Here is a 20,762-nt window from a genome sequence, read left to right on the forward strand (position 1 = left end):
ATTTAATATTAATCAAGTGTGAAATTTTGCTCCAGGTCATGAGGTGTGCCTTGAACTCATCAACTACATCTAATGTAGGACTGTGTTGCCTATTGTTGAAATCAGCTAGGTATTATGCTGCCAAAACACAGAATACAATTATTCCTTTTTCTTTGTAACAATAATATATTGATTCCTTGAATGTTTTCTTGCTATTAGCTTAAGCAGTCTTGGGAAAGTGTGGCTTGGAGAAAGAGGCAACAAAAAGCCAGAAGGAAATAATGGCAACAAAAGGAAATGAAAAACATTATTATACTAAATTATTGTGCCATGGTGAGTGATTGAATGTCCAAACAAATCTTAGACTCCATGGGTCTCTGGAACAGGATCAAAAGTGTATGGACTATTGTTTTCATTCTTAATTTGTGCCAGTTTCATTTTTTTTTTTAAAATGTTCATCTCTTTTCATCTTTTCTTCTGTCAGAAAAGACATCAATTGTTCTGATACATAAATTTGGGAAATTTCTATCCTCTAAATGTTTTGATCTACAACTTCCAAAAGAATTGACTGTTGAGGCTCAAGGTAAGCAGGGGTGAAATCCAGCAGGTTCTGACAGGTTCTGGAGAACCGGTAGCGGAAATTTTGAGTAGTTTGGAGAACCAGCAAATACCACCTCTGGCTGGCCCCTGAGTGGGGTGGGAATGGAGATTTCGTAATATCCTTCCCCCAGGAGTGGGGTGGGAATGGGGATTTTGCAATATCCTTCCCTCAGGAGTGGGGTGGGGTGGGAATGGAGATTTTGCAGTATTCTTCCCATGCCACGCCCACCAAGCCACACAATACCCCCCAAGCCACGCCCACAGAACCAATTGTAAAAGAATTTGGATTTCACCACTGATGGTAAGGTATTCTAAGAAATACAGCAACATCTGGTGGAGCAAAGGTTCTTTACCAGAACATCTCATTATGAAAAAAATCTTCCGATCAGTTTCTATGAGATGTGTTCTTCAAAAAGTGTTGGATGAATTCATGAAAGTCATGGCAAGTAATGGTTATTAACCTTGATGGCAGTGTGACTTCCTCTGAAAGCCATTTGCTGGGAGATTTCCTTCCTTGTTATTCAGTAGGGAACTATTTATAGTCTAATTTTGAATGGATTAGCTATAATGATACATCCCAATTTTTCTAGGGCAGTTCTAGTTTTGGGGGAGATATCCAGGAAATTATGAAATGTTCTAATGCCTTTTCGATTATAAGTTTATGTTTATATTCATATTAATACTAGCTATCTAAGTGGTCTCCAGCAGTTGTCTCTGCCTTTAACCTGAGATATCTGAAATTGAACCTAGCATTTCCTGTATGCAGGTTATGTGATGTACCCTCTTCTACTCTGTTTCCCCAAAAATAAGACATCCCCTGATAATAAGCCCAATTGGGCTTTTGAGCACAAGCGCTAAAATAAGCCTCTGCTGAAACTAAGCCCTCCCCAAAAATATTTAAACCCATGCACAGCCGGTCCCCGCCACTTCCTCTGGTTAGGGTTAGGGAGACAGAGCTGGAAATCAGGTAAGACAGCAAGAGGAGCACCATCTTGCTCCACATGCCGCAAAATAGTAAGACCTCCTGGAAAATAAGGCCAAGTGCTTATCTGGTGGTTCAAAAAATATATAAGATAGGGTCTTATTTTCAGAGAAACATGGTAACAATTGTGCTTTTGTCCTCACGTTTCACTATAAAGTACCGAATAACAGTTAGTAAAGTAATTATAAGGTTCTAAAAATGTGGACCATATGGACCAATTTTATATGGGAATCTTCAAAAAGGTAAAGATTATAAAAGGAAGATGAGCTTTTATCACCAGGCTTCTCAATTTGAGCAAACAGGCTTTCTGAACAGATCAGCTAACTAAACTAAAAATGGAAAAGTAGATAACTATAGATTTCCTTTCTTGCAGGAAGATTTCCTTTCTTGCAGGAAGCTAGTGCATAAATTCATTATGCCTGCTATAAACTCTCTTCATCTTTTCACAACAATTATCACTCAATCCTTATTTGACTTGACCATAGCATGCAAAATGTTTGATATCTTGTTTGAAATTTAGGAGAGAGTGATCTCTCTCCCAAACTTAATTCCTCCAACAGCAGGGGTGGGATTGAAAAATTTTAGCAACTGGTTCTCTACCGGGTTGCTGGGTGGGCGTGGCCTTGGTGCGGCCTCCTGCACCGTGATGGTGGTGGGTGTTTTTGCCCTCCCCAAGTCTGGAGGTTTTCCTTGAACCTCCGGGAAGGCAAAAACCGCCTCCCCCAGGCTCTGGAGGCCTTCTGGAGGCCAGAAACAGGCCCATTTCTAGACTTCTAGTACTTTCGGCAGGCCCCTTTTTTGCCCTCCCCAAGCTCCGGAGGTTTTCTTCTAGCCTCCAGGAGGTTGAAAACTGCCTCCCCTGGGCTGCAGAGGCCCACCAGAAGCCAGAAACAGGCCCATTTCTGGACTTCCAGTACTTCCGTTTTTTGCCCTCCCCAGTCTCTGGAGGCTTTTCTCGAGTCTCCAGGAGGGTGAAAACGGCCTCCCACAGGCTCCAGAGCCCCTCTGGAGGTCGGAAAAGGGCCCTGTCTGGATTTTCAGAACTTCCAGGATGCCTGTTTTTCGCCCTCCCAGAGCCTCTGCATGGGCCCTGCATTTACCTGGCATCCAAAATGGGTCACATGGAGACTCCTGGGAGGGGCGGGGTTGGTGGGGCCAGTCAGTTCCTGCAACTACTGGTTCTACAAACCAGATGTAAAATTAGCATCTGGTTCGCCCGAACGGGTCCAAACCGACTGAATCCCAACCCTGTCCAATAGTAATCCTGTGAGATCAAGAGTTGACAACTGGATCAACCCACCTAACTGAGCATCTATAATTGAGAGTGGTCTTGAGCATTGGTTTCCCAAATGATCTTAACTTTTACCCCCTTTCCTGCCATCTTGTCCATTCATAACTATGCCAAGGCACCATCAAAGGGATTCCATCCACGAGAAAGAAGAACAAAAGTCGTATGTTCCAATGACAGTGTGCATTCTTACATGCATTGCTGTATTTGGTTATTTATTACTTGTAGCGATATTGCCTTTTAGAACATAAATTGTACCAAGTCATATTGTAATTAATAAAAAATAGTAATATTTTAAACATAATGCTATCATTTGCAAAATGAGCTATTGGGAAGAAGAAAAGGAAATTCTGGGAAAGTGAACTGTGTGGGTGGCTTTGCAAAGCAATATAGGATTAGGAGTAGCAATACCAATTTGTTTGTGGGATTTTAAAGCCACACCTCTCACAGTTTCTTTTTCTGTGCAGCGTGCAATAATAAAATAAATACTATCCAAAACAAAAACAAGCAAACAATATATAATCAACACCCAATTGAGATTGGAAATAATAGCATACACACTTATTTATCACAGAATAGGTACATCTGCCATCATGGTTCTATGGTGAAATCCAATTTTTTTTACTACTGGTTCTGTGGACATGGCCTGGTGGGCATCGCAGGGGAAGGATACTGCAAAATCCCCATTCCCTCCCCACTCCGGGGGGAAGGATATTGCAAAATCTCCATTCCCACCCCACCCGGGGCCCTGCCAGAGGTGATATTTGCCAGTTCTCTGAACTATTCAAAATTTCCACTACCGGTTCTCCGAACTGCTCAAAATTTCTGCTATCGGTTCTCCAGAACTTGTCAGAACCTGCTGGATTTCACCCCAATGGAAAGCCCATAAGCTTTGAGCCATCCAAACCTCAGGGAGGGCTGGAGATTTCTATCTAAAGGGCAGACTCATCTTGTTGCTGGTCTTCCAGATGAATAATTCTCAACCTTGACGATTTTAAGATGTGAGGCCTTCAATTTTCAGAATTCCCAAACCAGATCTTAAAATTGCCAAGTTTGAGAAGCCCAGCCCTGTGGCAGTTCTGCCATCATAATGTTTTTGCTCCTCAGCATCTTCCTGGAACACAGCTGGCTGGGAAATTCTGGGAGTTGAAGTCCAGGCATCTTAAATCTGCTGATGTTATTAGTAGGTAATGTTGATGGAATCACCTTCTTTTTCACTTTTCTCATTGACCAGCTGGAGGAAAGCACCATGACCTCTGCTTTCTCACTGAATGCAGATCACTGACATCAAAGACTAATGCCCAGTGATTGCAATGGAAACAAAAGACGTACCATTCCAAATGATAAAAAACAACAAATAGCTGTTAGCGGCAATAGTTATTTGTAAGATTCTCTTAATGTAGCCTTACAGTAAAATAGAATTAACTCATCTGCTTAGGAAGGCCGACAAAACTTTGGACACCCAAATGGTTAGATGATGTTGGAAGCTTTGAAGTGTGGATGGGCTTCGACTGAACTCTAGCAAAACTGACTGGCTTTGGTCAGTTTGGTTGTTAGGGTTCCTGATTCTGGGTACTTTCTATCTTTAGTAGTGGGGAAGGTTGCACTATCTCATATAGAACTAGTGTAAAATCTGGGATTCCTTCTGGACTCGTGGTTCCTGTTCAAGAAACAGCGACAGCCATGGTCAGGAGGGCCTTTCTTGCACAACTTTGTGTTGGTACCAGTTCCACCCTTTTCTGGATTGTAAGGCTCTTTTCCAGAAAAAAAAGTACCACTCACCTCAAAATGTATGATTCATGTGGTCACATGGTCAGTTTAAGACGTGCTGCAAAAGAGAAGTTGTGGAGAACTTTGTACAATACTGCTGTGTGAATATGAGGAGTTTTTACTATTCAGGAATATGCAAAAGCCCAGTCTCACTTGTTTATGCCAAAAGTAGTCCCTGCCTTCTAAATACATCAGTAGATGCGTATAAAGATCTTTTTTAAAGTTAGCACATAAATATGATAAAAGAGAAATCTGTCATTCACGCTGAGAAGCAACCTGCGTCAGATTTACATCAGAGTGTTCCTCCTAAGCTCTCATCATTAGTTCCTAAATGTCCCTGTATCTCATCTAGTTAGATTTTTGTGAATACTACTTTCATCCAATAAGAGATATGGAAAATAGATTTAATAATTAATCTGTCTATGTTAAGTAACTCGGTACTTTTTGTGCTATAATTGATACAGATATTTGTTCAAAGGGAGGTATGTATGATGTAATATCACCCTAAAGCCACACCTTCTGATAGCCTTTCTTCTTCTAATCTAAGATATGAGATTGTTAACAACTATTTGCTTGTCTTTTTTTCTAGCCTTGTTCCTGCTTTTTAAATACCAGAGGAAATGCAGATACATGGCAAATATTTTTTTTAGTATTGAAGACGATGGGGAAAACTAAGGCTGGTCAGTGGCATCAGGCTAGAGGATATTAAAAAGGTTTAGGAATAAAAGGTTTAGGAATAAAAATTAGATCTTTAACTCAGGGCCATTTCATATGTGCAATATTTTTATAAGAGCCATTTCCTGATCACCTATAACAGTGTTGGTGAACCTTTTTGGCACTGAGTGTCAAAACGGGAGTACGCACGTATGCAGGGGAGCGCCAGAAACTGGAAGAGCAGTTCCCCAGCATGCATATGTGTGCCAGGAAGCTGAGCTTCTGGTTTCTTGCGCGCGCATGCACACCGGTCACCTGGTCTTCCAGTTTGTGGTGCGCATGCACGCATGAAACCACCTGGCCTGCGCACATGTGCGTACATGTGCGTGTTAAAACCTGGAAGAGCAATGGGCGACAGCTGGCATGCCCAGAGAGATGACTCTGTGTGCCACTTCTGGCACGCATGCCATAGGTTCGTCATCACAGACCTATAACTTTCAGATCAAGAAGAACATTAAAAATGTTTGAATTAATGTTATGAAAGTTTATAGGAGATGTTCAAGGTGCACTGGATAATTAGAAAAATTCCATAAATAAAAAGCCATTATAAAAAAAATGCTGATATTTACAACTCAGGATACCTTTGGAAGGTATTATGTAGCAGCATCAATGTGAGTATGCTGCATAAATATTAAAGTCCAGCATGACATTGGTCCAGCTTACCTGAGGAACCATCTCATCCCAAAGGGAAGGGCCCACTCCACTCACCCCAGCATAAGGAGCATGCTCAGGATCCTATAGGTCAAGGAATTGTAGCTGATGGGGTCCAGGAGAAGATTTTTTTTCTTCCATGGCTCTTGCCCTTTGGAATATCATACCCATCAAGGTGAGATCAACACCCACCCTTTTGGTCTTCCAAAAGAGCCTGAAGCCCTTGTTTTGCCAACTGCCTTGGTTCCCTAATGGGGGAAATCCATTTTGGAGGTGGCTAGTAGACTAGGAGACTTCACACCATCTACGCATTGTTTTTTTTAAAAAATCCATTTTAATATTAATTTTAAAAATTTTTATTTTTAATTTCTAATGTTTTAATTTTTTTAATCCTTTTATTGTTTTATTCTGTTATTTATGGAATTGTAAGCTGCCCAGAGTCATTTGGTGGAAAGAAATGGGTGGAAAACTTACTTACTTACTTACTAAACAAACAAACAAACAAACATCTGTACTCATTTCAAGCCTGCTATGGATCAGGATATGGAGCCAAGATGATTTAATCTCCAGAGCCATAGTAATTAGAATGCAGTACTGCAGGCTAATTCTGCTGCCTGCCGGCTGCCAGCAGTTCAACAGTTTGAATCTCACTGACTCAAGGTTGACTCCACCTTCCATCCTTCAGAAGTTGGTAAAATGAGGACCCTGATTATTGGGGACAATAAGTTGAGGGATGTAAAGCACTGTGAAGTGGTATATAAGTCTAAGTGCTTATATAAGTGCTGATTGTGAATTGGATGTGGGTAAGGTGGCATGACCAAATATTCTGTGGAAGTTGGCAAGTTTGGAACAAACAGCTTAGACTGGTCTGGACTTGTTAGTAACTAACTACTAATTCTAGTAAGTACTAAGTATTTTATTTATTTATTGTTTGAATTTATATACTGCCCTTCTCCCGAAGGACTCAGGGCGATTTACAGCCAAATAAAACAAACATATAAACATTCTTAGTAAGTTTTAAGTAAGAATCAAGTGAAGCCAATCAACTAGAATGAGAGCTAGCATGAGAAATTGTATGCAAGCAGTTCTTCTAGAAAAGTGAGTAAACTTTGAGCCATGCTTGTGTGTGCACGCATACATGCATGTGCATACACCTACATACTCACTATTGGATCTTTAGCTTATTAGAAGTTGCTATTGTAATTAGCTTGTCTATCCTATCAATTCTTTATGACCCTTAAATGCCAAGAAAATGGCAAATTCTTAAATGCCAACCCTTAAATGCCAAGAAAATGGCAAATTCCAGGAAAGGAATACTGTAGTTCCCTAAGGAAATCTCAGACATCTACTGTATATCTACTATTAGACTATCCACAGTGATCACAACTTTGAAATCCAGAAAATTGGATACAAATTCTTTGTATCCAGAAAATTGCATTGCAGAATTATTATCCAGGGCCTTGTCCTACAATGTACTGCAGGATTCCATGTTATCTTCTATGTTGTTTAATATCTTCATGAAAGTACAGTTGAATCTTCAGTATGCAGATGACATCCATAGCTACTGCTTCTGGTCATGCAGTATGAAAAAAGCAATTAATCTCTTGATTGGTGCTTAAGATCAATAACATGCCAAGCAAGATGTAGGTGTTACCAATCCTGCTTGGGAATTAACATGTGGTCTAGTACCAGAGGGAGATCATACTCCATATAAAAATAGACTTCCGACCCTCTGTCTGAATTTAGAGGTAGTGGCAGGGAATGAGTTTGCATACAATGTTCGGTGCACTAATTGCAAATTATTCTGGGATTGTGAAATCTGACTTTGGTCAGCTACGTTTTGACTTCATTATGAATAGATTACATTAAACTGTGGACACTTGAAGACTATTTAGATGCCTTGTTTGGTGGAAATATAACAAGCAGTACTGTTAACCAGTACACCGTTTGTGTATATATTATATTTGGTTTAGGAAATCTGCAATGGATCCCAAATATTTTACGTGTGCAATTAAAAGATGAGTTGTAACTTTTAAACTTTGAATAGCTTAAGTTCTAATTAAGTTATAAATGGCTTAAGTATCCTTGCCTAATATGGATTAGTCTGTCTGCCAGAAGGTCTTCCTAAAAAATTATTTATTTTATTTATTGATTTATTTATTTTGTCACAACAATATATGTAGGTATCATACAAAAAGATTATATAGTATATAAACACATATATGAGTAAATATAAGGAGGTATAAGCATATATATATATATAGAAAGAAGAAAAGAAAAACAATAGGACAGGAACGGTAGGCACGTTTGTGGGCTTATGCACACCCCTTATGGTCCTCTTAGGAATGGGGTGAGGTCAATAGTAGAAAGTTTTTGGTTAAAGCTTTTAGGATTATGAGAAGAGACCACAGAGTCAGGTAAAGTATTCCAAGCACTGATGATTCTGTTACAGAAGTCATATTTTCTGCAATCTAGATTAAAGCGGTTGACATTAAGTTTAAATCTATTAGTTGCTCTAGTATTATTGCAATTGAAGCTGAAGTAGTCTTTGACAGGAAGGACATTACAATAAATGATTCTGTGAGTTAGACTTAGGTCTTGTCGAAGGCGACAGAGTTCCAAGTTTTCTAAGCCTAGGATTTCAAGTCTGGTGGCGTAAGGTATTTTATTGTTTTCAGAGGAATGGAGAACTCTTCTTGTAAAATATTTCTGGACACGTTCAATTGTGTTGATGTCAGAGATGTGGTGAGGGTTCCAAACAGGTGAGCTGTATTCTAGAATTGGTCTAGCAAATGTTTTATATGCTCTGGTTAGTAGTGTGGTGTTTTTGGAAAAGAAGCTACGCAAGATTAGGTTTACAACTCTTAGAGCTTTTTTTGCTATGTAGTTGCAGTGGGCTTTGGCACTTAGATCATTTGACATGAAAACTCCAAGGTCTTTAACGGGATGGGGGTCGTCTGTAAGGTAATGTCCATCTAGTATGTACTTAGTGTTTGAGTTATTTTTTCCTATATGTAAGACTGAGCATTTGCTGGTTGAAATTTGGAGCTGCCAATTTTTAGACCAAGCGGTTAGATGATCAAGGTCGTTTTGAATGATAGAAGTATTGTCTGTGGTGTTAAATAGTTTGACATCATCAGCAAAGAGAACACAATTACTTGAGATATGGTCACAAAGATCATTAATGTATAGTATAAAGAGTGTTGGTCCAAGGACGCTGCCTTGAGGAACGCCACTCTTGACAGGAACAGGATTTGATAAAGCATTGCCAATTTTGACCACTTGTTGTCTGTTAGACAGAAAAGCAGATATCCATTTGTGAAGGGGTCCTGAGATGCCATAGGATATTAGTTTTAGGAGAAGTTTATCGTGTACTACTGAGTCAAAAGCTTTGCAAAAGTCTATGTAGATTGCATCTATTGATTTGCCTTGATCAAGATTTGTAGTCCATATGTTTTTAGAGTGGAGACGTTGTAAGTTACATGATAATTTTTTCCTGAAACCAAATTATTTGTTGGAGAGTAGGTTGTTAGTTTCTAAGTATGAGGTAATGGATTGGTTGATGATTGATTCCATGACTTTGCAAGTGATGCAGCAAAGAGAGATCGGTCTGTAATTTTCGACTAAGCAGGGGTCTCCTTTTTTGAAGATAGGGATGACTGTGGCTAGTGATCAAAGTTTGGGAAGGGAACTGGTAGTGAAAGCTTTATCAAAGATAATACTTAGGGGTTCTGCTATATTAATAGAAAGTTTTTTTAAGAAGTATGCACATAGTCCATCGGGTCCAATAGACAGCGATGGTTTTAAGTTATGAAGAGCTTTTCCAACGTTATCTTCTGTGAAATCTATATGAGTTAAGTCATCATAATCATTGCTGGTACGTTTGTGGAATGTCGGATGTGTGTTATCGGAGTTAACAAAAACTGAGCCAAAGAAAATGTTGAAGAGGTTTGCTTTAACTGTTTCGTCATTGCGTTCTTTGTTGTTAGAATCTTTTAGTGGTGGGATGGATCTTGAGTCTTTAAGTTTATTGTTAACAAAATTATAAAAGGCACGATTGGAATTAGTGCGCAGAAGGTTCTCTTCTTGTTTAGTGTGGTAATTTGTGCATTCAGTTTTTATTTGGTTGCATATATTTCTGTAGCGGTTTTTGAAATTGGCAACATAGCCTTTTTTGTTTCTTTTCCAGAGGGATTTTTTTTTTGATTGAAGCTTTTTTATTGATATGGGTAGTTTGTTTTTCCTGATCATGGTAGTCATTTGTGGAACATATTGTTTAATGACTCTATTGATTTCAAGTAGGAAGACTCTATAGTGGTCTTCAGCGGTTATGCAGGTTGCATAAAAAATGATTTCAATTTCATCATCCCAGTAATATCAAACATGGGAGAGAATCTTCACACCCAAGTTAGAAAGTACATTGTCTTAGGAGTTCTCCTTAGTTCCCATCACTTGTTTCGCCATCTAAATTAATAGCATGTTCTCAGGCTTCCATGCCAGCTTCTGCATTTCTACTTGAGCCAATCATTGTTCTCTTCAGTATTATCTCCAGCCAGCCAGTGGATGAACGTTCAAATCATTCTTCATGACTTTTCATGGTGTTCATAATGGCAGTATGTATATCAAGGAAGCTAGCTGTTACCTGCAGGGAGCAGCAAAACCAACCCTTAGTTTAGTAAGGAAGAACTTGGGAACAAGCCAACATGTTGTGATGCCTTGTCTCCTACACAGCAGGTAAGACTCAAAGAGATAGGATAAGATTTCCTATCAAAAGGAAATCATTCCACCCTAAAGCTCCAGAGCAAGAGTTGTGAAACATTTACTACATTGTTTGCTCTTAATTACCAAGCTAACTTGCAGAATAAATCTGTTTGGCTTTCCTATGTGATCTTTTGGAGACATTTAAGGGCAGTGCCAGTCTCAGACTGGTGATCTCTTGTGTGTGAAAATGGTCTAGATCTAACTTTTCAGTCAGGTTTGTTTTGATTTTATGTCTTTATCATGTAGGCTTAAATTGAATTTTTGAAGTCTTATACTATTTTGCATTTTTATGCTAGTTACCTTGAGTGCCACGGAGATTATTATAGATTTAGACAATGGAATGTTATGGAGTGGTATGGAATGTCCGGTGTCATATAGATTGTTTTATTTTTTATATATCAGAGAGCATCAAAGACTTAACAGTTCAGCCCTGAATCACTTATGTTTACTTACATTGCTATATACTTCCCTGAATAAACAAATGCTATCACAAAGGCCACATACTGGAATATTAATGTCCAAATTAAGTCACTGTAACACACTCCGTATGGGGAACTGCCCTTGAAAATATTAGGGAGCTTGACCTGATGCAGAAATGGAACAGCTAGACTAATGAATTGAATAATTTTTTAAAAACCTGCGTAAGAGTGTCAATAAAGATCCGATGCAGCTGGTAGCTTGGTGATAATGTTCAAAGACCAAATGGTTGAGATTTTCAATATATGACAACATTCAAATCTGCTGTGTGCTTTCAGTTTTGTAGTCGACTATTGGTTCAAAGGCAAGAAGAGAGGGAATTGCAGGGTGCTAGAGCTGAGGTCATTTGGCTGCCAAGCAAAGTTTCAGCTATTCATTCAGTATTTGTGGATAGCAACTCATTCTGCATATCTTAAGATCCAGGTCAGTTTGTAAATAAATAATGAATATATGAATAATCATAAGCAATTACTATTTACCTTGCAATGGAGAAAAAAAAACATGCTGGAGAAGGAAGCCATCATTCCCCATCTCTCTACATGGGGCTCCCCTTGAAGAGCACCCGGAGACTTCAGCTAGTTCAGAACGCGGCTGCGCGGGTTATCGAGGGAGCGTCTCGGAGCTCCCACATAACACCTATCCTGCGCAGACTGCACTGGCTACCTGTTGTTTTCCGGGTGCGCTTCAAGGTATTGGTTACCACCTTTAAAGCGCTCCATGGCTTAGGACCGGGCTATCTACGGGACCGCCTACTGCCGGCTTCTATCTTCCATCGTCCGGTACGCTCCCACAGAGAGGGACTCCTCAGGGTGCCGTCAGCCAAACAGTGTCGACTGGCGGCCCCCAGGGGGAGGGCCTTCTCTGTGGGAGCTCCAACCCTGTGGAACGAACTTCCCCTCGGACTTCGACAATTACCTGACCTTAGGACCTTTCGCCGCGAACTTAAAACTTATTTATTTCGTATGGCTGGACTAGCCTGATTTTTATTTTTATTGGATGGGTTTTTAAAATTTTGTTATTTTACGGGGGAGTACATTTTTTAACATTTTTGGGCATTTGAATTAGTTTTTTAAGGGATGTTTTTAATTACTGTGTGTATTTATATTTTATCTGCCTGTTCACTGCCCTGAGTCCTTCGGGAGAAGGGCGGTATACAAATTAAAATATTATTATTATTATTATTATTATTATCTTCTTCAACCCAGGCAGTCCTTTGGTCTTGGAATTTCAAGACCATTCTTTGAGTTGATTGCAGACTACGTGGCCTTGAAGAAAGGCAAGCACATCCTAACTCTAAGGCTAAATGTGCTAGAGAAAAAGTCTCCATCCAAGTTCAAATCCCCACTGTAGTTTGATAAAGCTACAGATGTACCCTTGTTTTAAAACTACTGCAATTTCTACATGGTCACGGTACGGTAAATGATGAATGGGTTGTGTTTGGCTCAATGAGGCACAAACATTGCACAAGCCACCCATATCTATATCATCTATAACTATACCAATATCTATGTATGTGTGTGTAATATCTATGTTTCCAACATCAGATAAAATGAAAATATTTTTGTCCTGGGTAGCAGAGTATAAAGACCAGACACGGTAATGTTCAGGATCAGTTTAACAGGAAAGGAAAAGGTAGCCTATCTCCCATGAACAAAGATAAATTGAGAAAATGTGAATATAGCTCTTCAAAATACAACTTGGCACTGAGTGGACTTGGCATTCTATAAATCATTCCATAAGATACCTCATTCCGTAGACAAGCCAAGATTTATAGGCAAATTTTATCAGAAGAAGTGTGTCAATGAAGGGATTGATCTCTTTAAAATTGTGTTTCTGAGATATTATTCTTCCTTGTTTATTGGTAATGCATTTTGACTGAAAGTAAAATAAATGAGAAAAATAAAGATTCAGATCTCCCTCTGCTATCATTACCACACTGCAGAGAAGTCAGGAGAAGCAGACTTCCTGTTAGGTATAGAGCTTTCCATTTATTGGGATGTAATATGGAACTATGGTGACATGAGGCCATGCATGACATTTTACAAAGCAAAAGGCACTATTAACAGGCTGCAAATAATTTCACAACAAATATATAAGAAGTAATAGAATAGAATCATATATAGACACACATAGGGCTCTAACATTGGTTCATTCTATAATTTGCTCTTAAAGCATATTGGAAAACTACATTTAGCGGATGGAAAGCTTTCTAAATTTCCTGACAAGGTGAAAGACGATTAACAGAAATACAATAATGAAACTGTACCCTAAAGATCTGAAGGCAAGAAACTAAGTCTCAAAAAAGTAGAAGAAAATATCTTGAAGAAACAAACATGCAGCTGAGTACTGGAGAAAACTGTAGGAAAGGGAAGCCTTGCAACTTAATGGTGTGCTGCTCTAAAGACTTCACAACAGAGGGTCCAATGGGATGATTGAGTGCATTTAACGGTAAGGCCACAGAATCACAGTTAAGGACGACTGTAAGCATTCGACTGTATAGCTTTTCCTCTTGGCTTTTTTTAAAGTGGCTTTTTAAAAAGATACCTGAAGTGTTAACGCATTATAGTCCCCTTTTTAAAAAAAGAGCATAACATATTGCTTAATACAACAGTTGAAACAGCAAAGAAGGATCATTCATAAAGAAATAGTGTTTGTGAAATGATATTCACAGGGGACTTTCAAACCATTTGATGGATATGCAAAAACAAACTAGCCATGGTTAATCTGAAAACAGGCTGGCAAAAGATTTTCTTAAGTTTCGGATGGTTTCAGCTTTTGCTTCATCCTCATTCACAGATGATCGGAAGAAGGATGACTCCGTGAAGTTGAAGGCATTTGTCAGAGATTGTGATTTGCTGCAAGACAGAGACAAAAACTCACACATGAATGTTACATACATCTGAAGCTTTCATACAGATTTTCTTTTCTTATTCGTGACTGATGTAGCCCCTACCTTTCAAAATTCAATTTGTATTACATGTAATATGAATAGGAAATACAACCGGCAACCTAAAGATGACACTCTTTGAATAGATGAGCACAACTGTTAGTTTTGATTTGAGAAACAATTTTCTGATACACATCAAAACTCAGCAGTGTCTCCATTCCTGGCAGACAGACTTTTCTGTAATGTTGCCCACTGGAGATTATTAGACTTGCCCCAACCATTGTCTTTCTGTAAGGCACTAAAACCTGGTTCTGTTACAGAGCCTGAGATAAGTGATTAAGCTTGTGTTGTAGTTGCATTGATTGCATTGTTTGGCTTCAACTTGGCTCTTGTAATTGTTATTTATTGTTTTCTTATGAAGTTTTGCTATTGTCCTTATTCCCTGTTAGATGCCTAGACTCATGTAGTTAAAATGGGCAGCCAAATCAATTGAAATGATATTCATACTATTCATTTTTAACCCTATAAATTTTAAGTATACTTTTTTTAAAAAAAAGGAAAATTGTATCTGCTTGTGTTTTTATATTATGCTTTATGACAGATCAATCATTTTCTTTTCCAGAAAACCTTGCACCTTTTCCAGAAAATCTTACACCTTTTCCAGAAAATCAGAGCGAGCAATATTGTAAGTGTCTTTCATTTTCACTGTATTTGGGTTTAATAGTCATTGAGAAGGGAGGGGTGGAAAGATAAAGGTTCTTTACTTGATTAGGAACTGAAACATAAATGGCTTAATGAAATATTTAGGCATAGGCTAGTAACCTGCATGCACATGTTAAGCCAGAAGATGTGGGTGAGAATGCAATCACTGAGTACAGTTAATCCCATCTGGCAATTTGGTTATGCTTTCTTTTTTCTTTGTAAGATTTGGAAGTGGGGGATTGAAATGTGGATTGGAACAAATCTGTAACTTGAGATATGAGCCATCCAGGATGCTTTAAAACTATGTGCAGAGAGCTTTCAAATATTAAGGAATAGCCCTTAAGAAGTCCAGAGCTTCAAAAAAATTGTTTAGGACTGGAATAAGCAGTGAATTGGAATAAAAAGTTTAAATTTGAATAAAATGAAAGGCAACATCTCCCTCAAGCAGAGCTCAATTGCAGGTGACTACATACGGGTTTCCATGTTGTTTTCTATCCAATGATATGGAAGTGATTCATCATTAAATTCGTCCCAAATAAGTTTTTCAACATTCTGCTCTGGTCTGTGGGCCTGAAAGACTTTTCTGGTCTCCTATCTAAGTAGTAACTAGATTTACCCTTGCTAAGCTTTTTTTGAGATCAGACAAGGTTTCCTTCTTATACTTCTTAATAAGAGTACCACAAAAGAAAGAAATAAAATATTAGGGCTGTTTGCATTGCACAAATGAATTGCCTTTGAAATTTAAGATGTCTGAAACACCATGACGGAGAAGATGGATTTATTGAAACACTCTTAAGCTTTTATTTATTGTAATCTTCCTGGTCAGTGTTATTTTTCAATAAACCCCCAAAACTGTGTGTGGTGAGGTGTAGTGTAGTCCACAAGCTCCTGAGGGGATAAGAGCACAAGAAATGTGCTCTTTTCACAAACCTCTAAAAGAACATATTTAGGCATCTAAGCCATTTTGACTCCAGTCATTAACAGGGAGAGAAACGTTAACCGTGAATATCTGTTGCATTTAAAACAACAACAACAACTAGAAAAGGAAACCTACATCAGGGCAGAAAATATCAAGGAATATTTTCTGCCCTGATGTAGGTTTCCTTTTCTAGTTGTTGTTATTTTTTAAAAAACAACAGTTTTAAACAGTTTATTTATTTACTAGATTTATATACCATCTAAACACAAATGTAAGGCCCATATGTTATTTTTTCCTCTTTCTAATTGCCCTGTGAGGTAGGTTGGGCTGAGCAACAATGACTGGCCTAAAGTCAGCTGGTGAACTGCTGTGGCTGGATTTGAACCCAAGTCTTCCCACTTCTAATCCAAAACCTTCACCACTACCCCACGTTGATCCATTTAGTTTGTTTTAAATTAAATGAGTTTTAAATTTTTACCACTTCTGGAAATAGTTTATGGTGGAAATAATAAAAAATGAGTAGTGAACTGAACTTTTCTTTTACATGCATAATTAAATATAATACATTTAAGGCCATTTATTGATTTATCATATTTATCTGCCCTATGTTTTTTTAAATCTTTTTTTGTGATTACCTTCCTTCACCTTCACAGCAAAAACGAATTATGTAAGCCTTAAGATTAAGTCTGTAAACTATCAGACAAAATTTTGGCAAGTAAAGTATCCTGGCATTTTACCATCCTTTGTTACAGTCATGCATTTTGATAATGAAGGGAGTAGGAAATCTTTCTATCTCTAAATTGTTAAGCAATATGCCTTGGGTATATGAATATTTGAATTTGAATCTGTGAAACAGAAATGAAATGTGATAATCTTCAAAACAGTTTCCAATAGACCAAGAGGACATATAGAGTAAACAAATGGCCATCTTCAGCCATATTTTAATATGACAAAAATTAAAATCAAAGATACAGTTAGAGTATGTTATATCTAATAAACCAAATAAAAAGTATGAAAATGAGTTCCATTGCATAGAAGTGCCCCTAGAAGAAGTCTTAAGTAAAGGATATAATAGATAGTTAATGAACAAATGTTCTATCTATCTCTAGTTTTAATGCGAAACATCTTTTGACAAAAGATGGGTTCTCTGGGTTTTCTGATCTTTCTTGTCTGAGTGGCTGCAAGGTTAAAAGTTTAAGCAGATAAAGGTCTCTCTCTCTCTCTCTCTCTCTCTCTCTCTCTCTCTCTCTCTCTCTCTCTCCTTCTTACCAGCTGTCTCATAAGCAGCACAACCAAAGACAAATCAACACCTTCTGAGATGCTGGAAAGAAGAAGGGAATGACTCAAACTCAAATCTATACATACTACATGAAATATGCTTCTTTCAGCAGATTTGGATACGTCTATTGGAAATGTACCCCACTCCAGGTGAAACAGAAACAAAACTGTTACAAAAAGAAAGGAATCTTGTACTTCTTTGTCTGTACTCCAAGCTCTCTGGGCAAGAGAAGCATTACAAAACAAGAGGAGAAAATGACAAGAATGCCTTACTTTAGCTGAGGATGTGACTGATTCTTCTGGGACGAGTCTGGCGAGGGCTCAGTCTTCATGTCTGCTGGAGGCCCAGCACTTGAAGGCCCTTCGGCCTGGGCACGGGATGGCTGAATCGCAGGGCCAGGTGGACGTGGAGGCAGAGAGGGCTTTCCTGAATGCCCCGGAGGGAACCCTTGGGGTGGCTCCTGGCTTTGTGATTGCATTCCTTGGGGTTGCACTGGGCCCCCTAGGTTCAGCACAAGAAAAACTTCATAATGCATCAGTAATTTTGTAATAACTCTTACAACCAACACTTAATATCAGTCTGGTACTAGAAAAGTTCGGTGGGGTTAGAATGCCTTAGCTATCATGATCATGAATTACAACTCTACATAAATACAAATTGCAAATCTTCATATCCACACTAAAACAGCCTTTGAAAATTCACTGCTTTAGTAATTGGACCTTTTTTTTTTTTTAAGGAAATCAACAAAATACAAATAGTCCTCGGTTAGCAACTACAATTGAGACCAGCAACTCAACCATCAAACAAAGGAATTCCTAAGTGAAACCACAACTGTGCTTATGAACTTATTTCAGTTTTTTTTTTGCTTTATAAACCTGGAAAAGCCATAATTGCAAAGATTGGTTTCAAAGTTACTATTGAATCACTTGTAGCTGAAAATGGTAATTAAACAAGAAGCAGCTAAATGAGGATTATCTGTAATAATTATTTGGTCGGAGAGGGGCAGCTTAAGGCTCCTTAATAGTACTGAATGTGACAGCAGAAATCTTTATGGCTGATAGCAAGAGTGGCTGGCAGGAAATTTACACTCTTAAGCTAATGCCAAACAGATGTAGTGAACTATCATTCCCATCACCCCTGGGGAACCTATCACGTTGAGAGGAATGATGGGACTTGAAGTCTAAAGCACCTGGAAGGTATCAGGTTGGATAAAGCTGCATTAATTATAGTATTTCTCCATTTCAGTTCTCAGGTTCCTGATAAGTAAAAAAATTTCCCAGATTGCTCCATTACAGACTGAACACAATGGAAGTTAATAGCCAGAAGGAATCTGTTTGCTTTGAATATATCAAAGCACTGTTGTTTATTAATAATATTAATTCAAATTAGTTGCCTTTTTGTTTTGCCTTAAATGGGAAGGGAGGGTTGTTATGTTTTTAAAATGTCTCATATATTTACAGTGGCTTTTCAATAAGCCCTTCTGTGAAAAACAAAACAGGCATCTACTTGAGCCAACCACTAAGCAATTAACATACTCAGACCTTGCAACATCAACCCTAAAGCAGTTCCATATTTTGTAAGCAATAGCTAATCAAAACTGAGTTGTAGATTCAGCTGCAGTTGGTGCAGTTTTTTTCCAGTGCAACCCCCTCCCCCTTTCTCTTTAGCGTATGGTTGTTCTGCTTCTATAAACGGTGAAGACAATGGATTTCAGTACTGTCAAATATGCATCCGATTTAATGCAGTCAACTTGGATCAGACCTATGGAGCTTTAGTGGAGAGTCTTTGATGGCTGATCTCAAAATATATCATTCCAACAAATGCTTCCTTTGGAGAACTTGCTTTCAGAATTGTACCAGGACACAATACTATACCAGCATAGCCATCACAGAGTTTTTTAGCCCAAATATTGTAGCCCTAATCTCTTGAAACGAATTGTGTGCATCCAAAAGGTTTAGAATTGTTTTTCTTTCCCCACCACATAAAAAAAAAAATCAAATCTGTGATATTATCTGAAAAGATTCTCCCAGGCATTACACAAAGCTTCTTAGAGATCTCTAAATGGTCTCTTCTCCATTTAGCTCAGAGGATAGAGAGAGGTCTGGGCATCCAGAGAGATGCAAGCCAAGAACTGACATCTTTAATGAAGTGATGGCTAGGCACATTCATGGAAAAAAATCCATGCATGCGGCAGAACGCACATAATACTCCGGATAGGAAAAGGTTATTATTTTTGCATATCACAGACATTAATATATATATAACATGTTTTCCTACTTTGTACAAAGTGAGCAAATGTCACACAATTTGTGTAATCAACTCAGCTGCTTTATCAGTCTGTTAGAATGATTTTGCATCATCACTCAAGAATGATACTTTCAAGATGAAAAAATACATCCCCAAAACACTTCTTCAGAACTCTACGCCTTTGTTAATACTAGGGAAACTGTACGTGTGTAGTTTTAACTAGGCCTAGGAATAATTTGGAGGCCTTGCAAATTCTTTTTCTTTAACATGCCAAACTGTCCAAAACCCCAAACATCTCTGAATAAAATTAGCTATTTACCTAATTAAGAGAATCAATGAGGCAGGAATATTCAGGTAAAGCAGAACTGATACCATACCACATACCATTGTTGGTGCCATACCAACAATGACCATTTAAAAATACCAAGTACAGAATCTCAAATTTTAAAGTAAATTGCTGTGTGAGAATTTGTATTTTCTCTTTCAAACCCTGAATGCATAAATTGACTTATTTCAGAGAAGTTCCAATGATATTTGCATTCTTCATAATAACAAAATAGGTTTTTAGATAATTTTCCACATGTTAGAAATTTGGCAACAATTCATTCTTGGTGCATTTCTTAAAACACCACAGTTAGTTATATAATCTTGTTCATTATTTGCAATAGCAAAATGTGCAGAAGAAGAATTACATCTATTCCTGTCCCTAATTTACTTTTTTCCCCAATAGAAGTATGTGTGACCTGAGAAGCTGCAAAAAGTTACATGCATAAATGTCTGTTCATAACCTTCACTGGATTTATGCAAGTCACAGGTAGATGCAGAAGTGATCCCAGCCCATCATGTTATTAATTGCACGCCCGGTGAACAGGATCGATGTGTTTACAGTATCTAAAGATAGTCAAAAGCTTTGTGATTTAATTATAGCCAACTGAGAGATTCTGAATTTCAATTGCATTTTTTAATGCTAAAAAGCCCATATTTTCTTGCTTATTCTTTGCTGTATATAAAAGGATTTTTCCCCCTTGGGAAAATCGTGTGCTAGAAACTACACTGAAGACAGATGTAACTTTTTTTATTGGACATTAAGCTGTACAAAGTATTTCACAAAATATATACTGCAGTCACACTTCAGCATTTGCTCGCTTTCTTGCATTAGTTTGGTACAAAAAGGTAGCAATATTAATAATAATAATAATAATAATAATAATAATAATAATAATAATAATAATAATAGCAGCTTTGACAGAAAGAAATTAAAAAAAGGAAAAATAAAGCAAATCATCCCTCCCCCCAGACATTTATCCTACATTTTAAAATACTGTTTCCCAACTCTCCACAATATTGTACATGAGCATGCTAGCATGCAGGTAAACATATTGGCTTGCTTCTTTACTGTTGAGTCAGTAAACTAGTGCATGTCCTTCTACAACCATCTGCATCCAATGCACCGATATTTTGCTAAGATGCAAATCTTTTATCTCTGGTCAGTACACATACACACTT

General features: G+C 38.0%; 1 protein-coding gene across 1 annotated transcript in view; it reads right to left on the bottom strand.

Moving 5' to 3' along the window:
• Positions 1-13,205: 13,205 nt before the first annotated feature.
• The window catches only part of SYN2 (synapsin II), a 118,846-nt gene continuing 111,289 nt past the window's right edge, over positions 13,206-20,762 (bottom strand). Inside the window, exons 12-13 of the mRNA XM_058167433.1 lie at positions 17,282-17,510; positions 13,206-14,077 (exon numbers count right to left, since the gene is read on the bottom strand). Of these exons, the coding sequence (XP_058023416.1) occupies positions 13,942-14,077; positions 17,282-17,510 (365 nt within the window). The 3' untranslated portion in view covers positions 13,206-13,941. The remainder of the gene's footprint in view (positions 14,078-17,281; positions 17,511-20,762) is intronic.

This window comes from Ahaetulla prasina, chromosome 2 (genome assembly GCF_028640845.1).
Source record: "Ahaetulla prasina isolate Xishuangbanna chromosome 2, ASM2864084v1, whole genome shotgun sequence".
Taxonomy (NCBI): Eukaryota; Metazoa; Chordata; class Lepidosauria; order Squamata; family Colubridae; genus Ahaetulla; species Ahaetulla prasina.